Source organism: Manis pentadactyla, chromosome 17 (genome assembly GCF_030020395.1).
Source record: "Manis pentadactyla isolate mManPen7 chromosome 17, mManPen7.hap1, whole genome shotgun sequence".
Classification (NCBI taxonomy): Eukaryota; Metazoa; Chordata; class Mammalia; order Pholidota; family Manidae; genus Manis; species Manis pentadactyla.
The window spans coordinates 58,176,875-58,191,146 of NC_080035.1; the positions used below are offsets into that span (position 1 = coordinate 58,176,875).

Here is a 14,272-nt window from a genome sequence, read left to right on the forward strand (position 1 = left end):
CCCGTCTACTTAATTGGCAAAATTGACCATATTGTCAAAAGCTTAATTTATCTCAGCCATGCTGATACATCTATAATCAAAAGTCGCATTTCGCAGCAGAACAGTTCCTTATACATATTTATATGGAACTGACTTACAAAAAAAAGTTTTCAATAAAATTTCACATAATAAAACTGATGTATGATGACTAAGAAAAATATGAAAAACAGTCCAGTTGACAGTTATGGATTTTCACTTTGGAGGAAAATGGCTACAGAGTATGTTGGAAACATCAAAGAATGAGGCATGGCTCATAAGCAATTGGGGAAGCAGAGGTGCACATAAATTAATAGAGGAGGCAAGGCCGATAGCAAAATGGAAAAGCAGAAGCCCTGATTTCTGAGTTCGGTTAGCCTTCCTCCTGCCCTCTCGCCTCGCCTTGGGCACTTGCCCACGGTGCACCTCAGATCCGACCCTCCCTACCTCACCCCCTCCCACCTTGATTTACCAGCCGAAACCTCCTCCATACCTGTGCCCATGCAGCTGAACGTCACTGGGGAAAAACACGCAGCTCCCCTGGCACACACCCCTTCAAATCCAAGCCTGCTCACCTCAGGTGGGTGGTTAGTGCTGGGAGGCCGTCTTACAATATTCCTGGAGATTGTTTACACCTCCTTTCTTCTCCAAACTCCAGGATGCTGCTAACCTTGCCTCTAAGTTGATGGCTTTACTTCTGACTTCACTGAGACACCATCAGAAGAGGACCACACATCCCCACCATGGTATCTCCCAGCCGCCTGCACGGGTTCTGGACAGGCTGTCTTCTTGTTACTTTGCAGAACTATCCAAACTTCGATAGAGCCTCCTGCGGCCATACGCCAGACCCTTTTGCGTATTTCCTGTTCAAGAGCACTGCTATAGCAAGTTTTCTCTCTGCTTTGCTTCCCTGCCAGCTTATGGAGATCCAAACAAGTTTTAAAATGCAATATCCAGCATTTGTGTTGTTTTCTCCAGAGGGTCATATGGAGTGCCTGGCTCACCACGTTGCAGGTAACATGAATGTTACTTCTCAGTCATCATCTCACTTGGTGTATCAGCAGCGCTGAACGTAACTGATCTCTCTCTCTCCCTTTCACAGGCTTCAGGAATCATGCTTTCTTAGTCTTCCTTTCTCTCAGAGGCTCCTCCTCAAATCTGTGCTCCATAAACATCAGCTACCCTGTCCCCACTCCTCTTCCCCATCTGCACTGGTTGCCCAGCTGTGAATTCAATCAGTTCAATCCCAAATTCAAATCTCCAACTCCCACCCCATCCTGAACTCCAGACTCAGAGACCCAACTCCCTACTCACCATCTCCTCTTAAATGTCTCTAAAACCTTCACTAACTCAGCATGTCTGAAACTGGACTCTTGACCTCAGCTCCCAGACGTCTGCCCACAGACGTCCCCATCCCAATAAATAACCCCATTCTTCTGTTGCTCAGGCCAAAAGATTTGGCGTCTCCTTGACTCCTGTCAACTCTACTTCAGCTGCTAGCCAGAAGCTGACCTCTTATCTGCCACCTCCGCCAAAGCCTCCCTGACCCAAACAACCAGGACTTCGTGCCGGAACCACTCCAACAGCGTCACATTTTAACTGGGGGCCTGCAGTCCATTGCAACACGGTAGCTGGAAGATCCTTATGGAATGTAAGTCAGAGCATGTAACTGCTTTCTTCAGTATCCTCCAGGGTCTTCCTGTCCCTCTAGGAGTTAAAGGCAAACCCCTTGCTCTGACCCAGAGCACCCTAAGTCAGCTGACCACCCCCTACCTCTCCGGTGCCATCCCCTACCACCCCCTCACCCACTCTGCTCCATCCAAAGGGGACTCCTCCATGTCTATCAACATGCTAAGCCCACTCCTGCCTCCAGGCCTTTGCACTTGCTGATGCCTTAGCCTAGGGTGTCTTCCTGGAGAGCTGCAAAGCGTTCCCTCACTTCTTTCAGTTCTCTGGGCAAGTGTCATTACAGATTTCACCAGTCCTATATAAAATCACATTCCCTCCCCAAATTACCACTGGCTTTCATTCTTCTGTTTTATTTCCCTTGTGGAATTTATCACCATCTTACACATATCACATTCTTGTGCTCACTTTATGGCTAAAAACACCACACCAAGAGGAGGGGGATCTGGCCGTTTTATTCACTTCTGTTCCCCATAACCCAAAAATATGCCTGACAGATAAAAGGAATTCATAAATAATTGTTCAGTAAATAAGTGAATTGAATTTTGAAACAGGATATTTATGTGAATAATAAGAGAAAACGTTTACTGGGGGCTCACTATCATATTGAGTGCTTTACATGTATTGTCTTACTAAATCCTCACAACCATCTTTGAGGTAAATTCTTGTAATCCCCAATTTTACAGATGAAGAAATTAAGGCTTAGAGAGGCCAAATAAGTCACCCAAACTCCCAGATCCCCTACAGGGTGGACGTAAGGCTGGTACTCGGACCTGAGTCACCCCACAGCCCATTGCTTTCTAAATTAACTCCACACACCTCCAACTGTGTTGTTGGGATGAACCTCAGTAATGACCTTAGTGTGCGTTAAACACAATAAACTTCAGCACTTGGTGTCATTAAAACTCAAACGCCACACAGTTCGGCAAACAGTAAATGGTCACCTCTCAGATTCAAATAGCTATCTAGACTGCTAGGCACCACAGCCTCCAGCAGAGATTTTAGACATTTCATATAAATTCATCGTCTCACTAACTGCAGGGACCCTATGAGGGTAGCTTTGGAATTCACTTGTCTTCGGTCTAGCTCCCCAAACTACTTGATGTTTGTTGATGCCCATGTTCATGTTGTTAAAATCTATTTGCCAAGGGGCTGCTGAACCCAACTTTCCATCATCACTTGCAGAACCAGAAAAACTCATTGGGTTAATGAGGATAACTAGCAAGGGGTGCTAATGCTCTCCTCTCTGGGACCCGTTCCCCAGAGTCCTGTCCTCCCACCTAACCCCACAAACAGACAGCAGCTGCCCTGCAATGTGCTTGGTTCAACACCTCCTCCTTGCTGCGCTTGTCTTCCTGACCCGGATTCCTGCTGCTGCTCTGGTTCCGCACGCAGCTCTGCCATCTCCAGCACCCCACTAGCTCCTGATCCTTACCTGGCAGGAGTTCTCTATTCAAGTCTCAATAAGCTTAAATCATATTTTCTAAGCATGCAGAATCATTAGTTACACAGTCAGATAGGCATAAGAAATAAGAAAGAGGAACAGGTGTGTGATAGCCTGCCTCCAAGAAGGCCCCAGTGGTTCATACCTCTGGAGATTTATGTTCTTTTACAGCCTTCCCATGTTGAATAGGACAGATCCACGTGGGGGAGGCAAGGTGCTAAAGGAAATGTGGGGTCCGCTTTGCGTTCTCAGACCATTTGCTCTGGAGGAAGCCAGCCAGTCACATCATGCAGCCCTATGGAAAGGTTCACGTAGCAAAGAACTGAGGCCTCCTGTCAACAGACAGCAGCAACACGCAATCCACATGCATGAGGCCTATTGGAAGAGGATTCTCCAGTCCCCGCCAGCCTCCAGATGGCTGTACCCTCAGTCAACATCTTAACTATAACCTCATGATAGACCTTGAACTAGATCTACCCAGCTAAGACACCCCTGAATTCCTGACCCACAGAAACTGTGAAATGATAAATGTTTATACTTTGAAGCCACTGAGCTTTAGGGTAATTTGTTATGCAGTAACCAGTGACTAAAACAACATGCATATAATATTCACTTATAAGGAGACTAAAAATTCATGAACTCTGTAACAAAGAAAATTAGGTATAAATTCAATGCAGCATTCAAAAAAATATATGGTATGTATGACAGGTAAAATAAGGATTTGTCTTCTCATCAAGCTTAGAGTTTTGAGATAAGTTTAACAAAGAGGGCTATTGACTTAATGTATCTGACCTGAGTAGAATCCTAAATATCAGCATTTCAATAAATGTGCATAGTAGAACAAATGGCTTCAACTACAGAAAACAGGTTTTCAAGGACTTTGAACTTTAAACTCTAAAGTCTGAGAAACATTAAGGAGCATAATATTCTGCTGTTAATGCAATAACCCTTATTTAAAATACAATAATAACCAGTTGAATGTAGAAACAGAAGATTAAAGTGCAGTTCAGAAGATTAAAGACAATGTCAGACCACTATGAAGAAAATATCAAGATCAAGACCAACACAGGAACATTGGCCTTAAGGTTGAAAGTTTGGCATTGATACCGGAATGGCATTGTAATTAGACCTATAAACTTATTGTACTTTCTTATATAAATATAAATTTGCTTTTGGGTAACTAATTAGAAATCTGGACCTAAGTCATTCTGTATATAACATCAGTCATTTACAACTAATACTTCAGTTGCTTGAGTTACAAGATTGATTCTCTTCGAGCTAGTGTTGAAGAGAGTGACCCGAACCAGGTGAACTCAAACTGCCAATCGCAGACAAGATATTCATGTAAACAGATGAAACAATGTGCACCCAAATTACAGAGGCATTGATATTGCCAGTATGTACTCTGCTTTTCATATAGTACACATTACAGGGAGGTAGTGTATCTGAAACTAAAGAGCAAAGACCTGAAATAATATTTGGCTCCTGTTTTGAAGCTCTGGGAAAGCACTTAATAGATAAAAATTAAATAATGTCAATGGCCTCTCTTGCCTTCAAATACCACACTTAGCATTCATCCCTTTGTGAGGAACATACAACTCATTTTGTCAGAGATGGATCACTTTTATGCTTTCTTAAAAATTAGGCTGCAAACCCCTAGGGTACCGGAACTGTGTCTATTTATGGCTCTGCCTCTGAAACCCTAGTTTTGCACCCTGTGTTTGGCCAGTAGGGTAACTGCTGAGTGACAGAGCATCTTCTACAACCAGCACTCCGCATGCTTCTCTGCCGTCAGGCAGCACTGCATGGGGTGCAAGGACTCAAAGCAGTTTAAGGAACAATCCTAGCAGTGAAGGAGCTCACAGGGCAGCGGGGGCCCGGGCACTTAGATGGGTGGCTGCCAGGGTAGGGAAAGCAGGTCACAGCTGAGGGAGCACAGATGACAGGGGGAATCACAGAGAGAAATTCAAAATTCTGGAAAGATGGAGGGGATAGGCAGGCTGAACAGAGCACTGCAGAGAAGAACGTGATGAAAACGATGACCTTTGAGCTTGACCTTTAAGTAGAGCATCCCCTGACTAGCAGTCAACTTCTGACAAGGCAAGAGTGGACAGTACGCCACAACCCTGAAGCCTCTACGAAATAAGACTGTGTGCTTGGACATACTGCTACATCAGTCATCATCAACCAAATGGGTCTCCAAGGGCCCGGAAGACCAAAAGAATAAAGGGAGACGTTAGCATGTCTTCTGGCGAGGTATGGAGGATTTTTACCTTTGGAACAATGAAATTTGTAGCTCAAGGTATACTTATTTAGAAATACCCACATTCAGGTTCATAGGCTAGAGTTTTCCCTCTCTCTCTTTTTTTTTTTTTGTATTCTGTGATGTGCAGAATAATGCCTCCCACCAAAGATGGCTCCATCTTCAGCTCCACAGCCTGGGCCTATGTTACCATCCGCTGGAAAAAGACTCTCCAGATGTGATGAAGGTTCAGGACCTTGAGATGGAAAGAATAGCCCAGATGATCCGGGTAGGCCCAATCAGTCATATATGTCCCCAAAAGTGGAGGACATTTCCTGGTGGTGGTCAGAGAAACAACAGCATAGAATGAGTCTGCTATCCTGCTGCTGGTTCTGAGATACAGGGGCTACATGCAAAGGCTACACAGAGACCTGTCTACAAAGGGAGGCTCTCCAATTCCAAGGAGCAAAGTCCACCAAAAGAACCTGCAGAAGCCACCACCCCTGCGGAGCCCTTTGACACCACCACCTACCAGAATCTCCATCATAGTGACTGACAGCCAGCAAGGCAGTGGAAACCTGGATCCTATAACCACATGGAGTTGGATTCTGCCAACATCTGAATGAGCCTCCAGAAAGAAATGCAGCCTGCTGGTCTATTTTAGCCAGACGAGACCTATAGGGGACTTCAAACCTATGGAATCATAAAATATTAAAACTTATATTTCATACGACCAAGTTTATGGTAATATGTCACAGTAGTAATAGAAAACTAACATGCCAACACATTCTGTTTTTAACATAAAGGTGGAGTTACAAATATAGGTCTATAACTTGGTATTATAAAAATAAACACTATTCAAAATCCAGAAATGTTGTTACAGTGATACATTTATTTTTATGGGCCAGTTCTTCTAAAAGGGAAGAAAGAGTAATAAATAAGAAGAGCTCCTATCCAGTCAGTAAACACCATGTACTGTCATGGCACTAAGTGGTTTACACAGCAATAGTCATGACATTTTTTAAGATAGGTATATGTGTGTTACTAGAGGAAAGGCACTGTCTTAAGCACTTTGCACATATTGATTTATCTAATCTTCACAGCAACTGCATGAGGCCACTTATAGCATCATCCCCATTTTACAGACGGAGGAATTGAGATACAACAAATGTAAGTAATGTGCTAAAGTCACAGGTGGGATCAGCGATTCTCCAAGGCAGCCCTGTAATAGAAGCGAGCATTTATTAGGAGTACACTCTGTTCCACGTACCATGCCAAGCCCTTCCCTTTCTTTTACACGCCACCACCCCAAAGGCCTACTGTGCTCTTGCAGTGACACACTTGGGGCTTACATAGCCTCCATAAACTTGCTCTGTGTCTCACAATGAAAAAACACTGAAGGTTGGAACCAACCCCAGAACCAACCCTCTTAACCAACCAGAGGTTTCTAGAGAAGCCCAGTAAGGCCGGAAGCATAAATGTACAGCTACTAAAGGATGTCCTTTTCTGAACAATCTTCAGATGAGCATTTTAGTGAAAATCTTTCCAAACACTTGAATCAAGTCAGATACCTCCCAGGGGACATTCTAGATCCTCTGTATTGGCAGAGGGTGGGCTTCCTGTATGCCAAGTCGACAATTGGGGATATTCGTATTTAACAACAACAAAAGGCTTCAGTCACCTTCCCACTTTTCATGTAATCCTCATTACAAAATTAATTCAATAAATATTTACTGAGCGCCTACTATGTCCAAATCAATATGAGCATGAAGAAACATCCAAACAGATATCATTTATTGATTTCGACCTTATAATTTTCAAGAGAATTTAAAAGAGCTTCAGTGATCTGTTGGGTAACAGCCATGGCCCCACATAAACTTGTAGACATAAGGGAAAATCAATCACCTACTCAACATCTTCTAGAAAAAATCAATGCAGTTATGTCAGAGGCAGAACTGAACTCAAAGTCAGCAGACCCAGGTTCGACCTGAGTGGCCCTGGACAAGTCATTTCACTTGTCCACCTCCATGTCCTCATTTGTAAAATAAAAAGATTGGCCAACGAGATTATCAAATATGTTCCCAGTTCTGTTCTGTCCTTGCACAAAGAATGTCTAGACTCAAGCAATGTGCTGGACCAGAATGGGCCTGGTACCCTGGAGTGACACCAGGGACAAAAGATGGCAAATAGTTAAACCCCACGGCCACTCATCTGTGAGCTGGGAGGGTTTCTTAAGTATATTTTTTAAGACCCTGCAAAGAGAACACTCCAAAATTATCAGCAAAAAATGTAGTAAATTTTCCAAGACCTGGATAAAAATGGGACACCAGAAATAGTAACCTTGCTAAGGAAGTAATCACAGATGTACTTGACACTTGGCTAATGGGAGTTAAAGAAAAATAAACATGCGCCCACACAAATGCATACATGCATATAGTACACACATCCCCTCGTACAGAAATGAGTGAGTGCTTCCCACTCTCTCAGGTAGAGCAATGAGCCGATCCAAGCATCAACACAGAGGTATTACATAAGCTTGCTGCACTGCACCAAACGCCCGCAACACTCAGGGTGCCTGGAAACGCTACCACATTTTCCTACAAGCACAAAGGAGGCCCTGGAACTCTTCCAAACCCCGACGCTGTTACCGGCTAGGGAAAGGTATTCATTTAACCAGTTGGAATGACTGGACTATCCACCTGCTCTCAGCAGCCCTGGAAGAGGCAGTGTCACGCCGACTCTACAGGACAGGAGAGGGAAGGGGATTCCACCCGGGTCCTGCTACAAATGGATCAGAGGGTGAAGAAAGTGGCATTTTGGTGCCTGCGAGTAATTTCTCTTTGCACAAAAGGACCATGCAGTCTGGGCACAAAGCAAAGAATCACTGCAAAAGTAAATGCAATAGTAAACTGCAGAAATGGGGAGAGCCCTGGAATGTTCACTAACAGAAAGCTGAAACTAGTGTTGTCCACTGCAAAACTGTAAGAGAGGCTGTACTGGAAAATCCATACACTAAAGGGATGATGCTAATGAAGAGTCCACAGAAATAAATAACAACAACCTTCTCAGGCACATTGCTCTGTTCCCTCTCTACCCCACAGATGATAGCAGGGTCCTCTCAGAATCTTTATCATGAGTGTGGTTTAGTCTTTGAATCTCAGTTATTCTTGAACCAGGTAAACGTGAATCTAGCCTTCCATGGAAAATCATCGGCAAGGACTCTACAGCCTTTACTATTTCACCCACGCATAGATCTCCTCACAAAATACACAAGGTGCTCACTGCCCATGACATCACTGTGTGACCCAAAGTCGTCACATTACCAACTGAGGATTTATATTCTTACCCTGTAAAGGGAGACATTCCCTTTCTTTCAGCTCTATGATTCTGGGACCCATTCAAGTGGTGTGGCTTTTAACTGGGAAAACCGCTTCTGGACTTGCTAATGTCCAGAAGATGGAAATCAGGGAAAACCAGTTTTCCTCTTGCCCAATTTAGTCCTGGTCAAAGTGAAACACCAAACATACGTGTGCAAACACACACACACACACACACACACAACCTTCCCTCTTTGCTCAGAGTGTTTTTGTTTTCCATTCTGTTTGGATTATCAACTACTTAAAGTCAGAAACCCTAGCAAAATCCGAGAATTTAAAAAATGGAAGTAACCTTGACAAGCCCAAGAAATGCACGGCACTGATAAATATTAAAGGAGAAGAGAATTGCCTTTTTCAAGCCAGAACGGAAGCTTTTGTCTTTTAGTGTGACCTGCGCTTCCTCACGTGTCTTTGCTGCTTCTGACCTCCGAGTTTGTGCCCACAGGGACAGAAAAGTAACTTTCTGGGTCAGGAGACAGAGAAGGTAAGGAATAAACCTCTTGTCTTTTCCTGTCATTTTTTTTAACTGACAGAAAATGCCCCTTCCTGCGTCTGTGAGGTAAGAAGGCCTAAGGGCTGGTGAGGAAGCATGGCCTCCCCCACACCTGAGGTCCCTTCTCTCAGGAGTCACCCAGTTATTTAGGGCCACCAGATGCCAGACCAGATTGTTCCCCCTTGGGGGCAAGAAGTGACTGCCAGGGTCTCCTCCTCAGAGCTGAGAAATGCAGCCAGGGCATGACCTAATTCAAGCCTGTGCCCTTCTCTGCCAGCATGGCCTCTATTGACACCACCAGCTGTGTCCCGTATGGCCCACTTCCGTTCATCTACACACATGTGTACACACACACACATACACACACACACACTTTGGAGAAGAGGTGGCCAACCATTTAAATAAGCTAGCTGCTCCGAATGCACCTCCATTCAGTGTTCTTCCGTCATTACGTGCAGCCTGGTCCAAGGGAGAGGTCATTTCTTAAAGTGTGAGGAGAGATGCATTTGCAAATGCATTCCTCAGGGAGAAGTGCTATGTTCTTTTCTAAGAAGGTCACAAACAGATCCCATTGCATTAGGAGTCTCTCCTGCCCTGGTTTCTGGGCCCTGGAGAGGGACACTTTATGATCTACTAGGTACAGTTATCTGACTAGTGCTGAAGAAAACATCTTTTCTGTGTGAGCTCTTTAAAGCAAAACTAAGTTTTGTCAATGATTCTCCCCAGAAATGAATAGCGTCTTTACCTGGAGCCACAGTGCTCACGCTGGTGAGCGTCCATACTTTCCCCCAGCGGAAGCTGACCAATTTAGAAGTCACCTCTTGAATTTGGGACAGGTTGGAGGTATGGAAAAACACTACTGTCACAATTCACAAGTACTGTCATACTACCAAAAACCAAAAATAAAGCTGTAGAAAGGAGCAGGGAGGGAAAAGATAAGCAGAAGCGATCAAGGGGCGGGCAAAACAAAGCATTAAAATAAAATTTAAAAAACAGTATATACACAGAATATTTGCAATGAACAAAGAGCTGAGATGTTCTAAGGCACAACTACAAACTCTCTTCTCAATTGTCTGTGATCAACGATGAGAGCAGAACAAATCACTCCCTCTTCCTATTTCTTAGAAATGCAGAAGACATACCACAACTTTTACCAAATGAAACATAAGAATAAGTGGAAAACTGATGTGCTGAAAAGTTTCTTTCATATACCTAGGTGAACCAAACACAAATAAGGATTTGAATACTACCAGGGTCTCGTCACAAGGGATCTTTCCCCTAAAAAGGGGGTGGGGGAAACTTTCACTCCTTTTTTCCAAAGTATTAGCTATATTTTACTAGTTTATATTTAAGGGGCTGATTTTGATTTATGGCTAACTGTGAATTTAGGAACCAAGTGACCTGAGTTTTTGTTGAATTCTTCTGCTAGGGACCGTGTGGCTTTTTATAAGTCACATCCTCTGACCTCCGTTCCCCATCTGCAGGCAGCACTCCCTTCTCTTTGAGGTCCCCCATGGTTTACAGAGCCATTATCATCCTCTTCTTAGAGAACTCTCTGTATCTCCATATATAGAATAAACGATGGAGAAGACCTAGACCAAGAATGGTAAGCCTGGCATTTTTATTTAAATGAAACTGAGGGAAAAACCAGCTGAAGTGCTGGAGAAGGTACAACAGCACCCTCCCCCTGGGCAATACTAACTCTTTGCTTTCCAAGAGCTTTCCCTGACATAGGGTCACTGCCATCGACAAGACACTTTACTGGCTAACATTCATCTCTGTTTTGCCGATGGGGAAATTCAGTGATTATGCAAGGTCAGCAACAACAAAAAAAATCTTTTTTAAAAGAATAAATAGGACTGAAACCTAGTCCAGTGGTTTGAAATGTCCATACATTCCATAACAAGTCAAATCCACCAGAAATCGTATCTCCCACGGGCTCTTATTGCCGGCCTTGCGTCAGCACACTTTAATCCCCACACTTTAAGGTATTCCAACTAAACTACTTCTTGTGTAGATTAAACCAATAAAGACACTGAGTGCTGGCCCTAGGAAAAATGTCACGGTGGTTATTTATATTCAGAGGAGCTTATTTTCCTTTTTAGGGCATAGGTTTGAAAGCTATCTACAGCAGGAAGCTATTGCTGATTATTTTTGGTACCAACAATGTCCTCAGCAACATACAGAGAATAAAGAAACTGGCCCTGACATCAAAGCGCTGACCGCGGCTCTGTCCACAGCCTCCCCAGGCTGTAAGAACAGAAGACAGGAGTGGGTCGGGAGATGAGACCCAAGAAAGACAAGGGGGACCCTCTCTGGGGCCAGGCCAGGTGACTGCGTGCAGGCCAGCCTGCCCCTTTCTGGGCCATGACCACAGATTGAGTTCAAGGACAATGGAGCACCTTCAAAACACTGACAGCCTTACAGCTCTCCAAGGGGAAGGTAAGTGCCCAGCAAGGCTCCACGGCAGAGGCTCACTGATCCAGCCAACGGTAAGCTCAACAGTGTAGCAAACTCCACCGTGAACAGGGCATCACCGGCATAAAACACAGTCCTGACCCTGAAAGAACTCGCAGGCAGGGGAGGCCGACGTGTAAGTGGTTACATTGCAAGGATGAGCTTGGTCTCTTTATAGACTCAGTGCAAGAAGAGAACTCAGGGACTACCTGAGACTCACCCAGAAGGCAGTGAGGAGCTTAATTTTGAAAGATGAGGGGGAACTAATCTGGGCTGTGGGAAGGGCATTCTACTCACAGGAAGGCACACGAGCAGGAATATCAGCATTTAGGAAAGAGCCTAGATTTTAAAGAAAATGATGAGAAGTTTAGTGTGGGAATAGTGGTTAATGATTCAAAAAAAGAGATTCTTTGGGAGCTTTTTCGGAAATACACCAGTTACACTATAAAGGGGAGAGGGAGTCACAGCACTTCAAATGCTTGGTTTAAATGTTTAAATTAATAATATAATGGCATTGAAGATGTCTATTGCCATCTCTAAGCCAAAGAGAAATACTGTTTTCTTTTAAAAAGCTACTCACCAAAACCTTTCAGATTAAGTTCTATGGAAAATCATCCATAGCCTTCAATCCTTCAATCTTTATGGCTTCTTCAATAGTCCAAATGAAGAGCAACAATAACACCCAAACACTTCCCAAATCCCTCCACAATAAAACATATGGCTGTTCAAGACAGAAAAATTAAATAAGCTTTAAAGGACAAGAATTAAACAATAAGAATTTATTGAATATCAATTCTTCTTTCTGAAACCACCATAACTACTTTCCATCAACATGCAGGAAATGCAGCAATTATGCAGCAGCTCTTCCAGGTGGAGGCAGAAAGACACAACCAACACACAAACCCCAACATGTGTATTCCATTTAGGAAAACGCTCCATGTGCCATGCAAGCCATACTCACATACCATTACATTTTGAAGAGAAATGACTCATTTTCTGAGAAGTCAATTGGTAAATAAGAAGATTGAAATTTCTTTCTGCTGCTTGTAAATATTGGAAAATGTATTTGGAGCCAAAGGCAGTTAGCACCATTGTGGCTTACCTGATATGGTGACCTTACAAATTGAAATTATCAATAATGTCACCACCATCTCTATTTATGTATCATTACGTTTTACGCAAATGAAATGGTCCTTCTTTCCAAGACATTTACTGTATGCAAAATCAGGTAGCACATATCCTAGGTGGGTCACTTAGTTCCTTCTGAGTGTGTCCTCAACTGTACCATACCCCTTTTCTGAGGTGACAGAGTCATGCCCATAGGTCTTCACTGTGGAGGTCCCTTCAACCTACTGAACTTCACTTTAATGTCTACACCTTCCAGGTACTAGGTGCAATTAGCAAGAAGCCCTTCTTGCCTGGGAGAGTTGGCAGCCTCATTTTATTAACACAGTAACTCACGAAGCAAGTATTCATAGTAAGTACTCAATAAATACTTGGTAAATAAACAGGTGGATAGAAATGCAAGTAAATAAATGCCAACCACTATTTCAAAAATGTTTACAACAGAATTGCTGGGTTTTACTCTGAAAGGTCATTTCCACTGTCAGAAAAATAATCATCTCATGTGCATTGACTCTTGGGGATTTCCCAGCAGGCTCTGAAACTAAGCACTGGGTCATGCCTGCTAGGAGGGTTTGGGGTTTGTGGATTTGGGAGTAAGTATAATGCTTTACTGATCTCATTTCTATTAGCTTTAGCTATAAAATGACTCATATATATAATAAATATATTAATATATACTATATATAATATCTAAACAATACAAATATATGCATACACCTACAAACATATACAAACATACATACATGTTCCTTTCCTGATAAACCGGTCAAAGAAATGAGTGGTAAAGAGAAAATATAAGACCTGCTATTCCCCCTTTTTACAAACTTTCAGGGTCTTTTCAAAAAGAAACACACATTGCTCTAAAAGTCAGCCACACTTACACAGACAGAGGCCTCTTCCAACATGCTTCCCAGCTTACATCCTCCCTGAGAGGCTAGAGCAACCCTCTGAAGTCCTACTTCAAGTTCAAGAACTGTCCCCTTCCTGAACCCTCCCACTGTAAGCAGAACCTGGAACATTTCACCACATTCTTTGCAGGTCTGCTTTACTTGACTAAGTTCCCTGAGCGCTGCCACTGTGAACCATTCACCTTTAAATGTCTGGTATTCAGCACCATCTATGTCAGACCCCACCATTGCAGGAAAGGGGACTCAATGGCATGTATTAGTTATCAAATTAAAGTAAATTTAAAATGCATTGTCTTTTGAGATATTCTGTAATCCCCCTAGAAATAGTTGAGGATCCCCCAGCATATAACAAAACCAGAGCTGGAAATTTCTGTCCCAAATATCATGCCTCTAAAATATACTAGCTTAGGTCCTGTGTACCTTAGGGAGAACCCCAGGCCTGAAATAAACTAGGTAAGACCTCAAATACAGCAAGGCAGAGCCTAACACAGATATATTAAAGCCTTAATTCCTTCCTCTACCTTT

At 43.3% G+C, this 14,272-nt stretch overlaps 1 protein-coding gene across 2 annotated transcripts in view; it reads right to left on the bottom strand.

The window, feature by feature from the left end:
• The window catches only part of FGF14 (fibroblast growth factor 14), a 593,995-nt gene that overhangs the window by 499,288 nt on the left and 80,435 nt on the right, over window positions 1-14,272 (bottom strand). The window contains exon 1 of one of the 2 annotated variants that reach the window (XM_036893715.2): window positions 509-692. The exons of the other annotated variant lie outside the window; for it this stretch is intronic. Coding sequence (XP_036749610.1) covers window positions 509-518 — 10 coding nt within the window. The 5' untranslated portion in view covers window positions 519-692. Of the gene's footprint in view, window positions 1-508; window positions 693-14,272 lie in introns of those variants that run through there. 2 annotated transcript variants of the gene reach the window in all.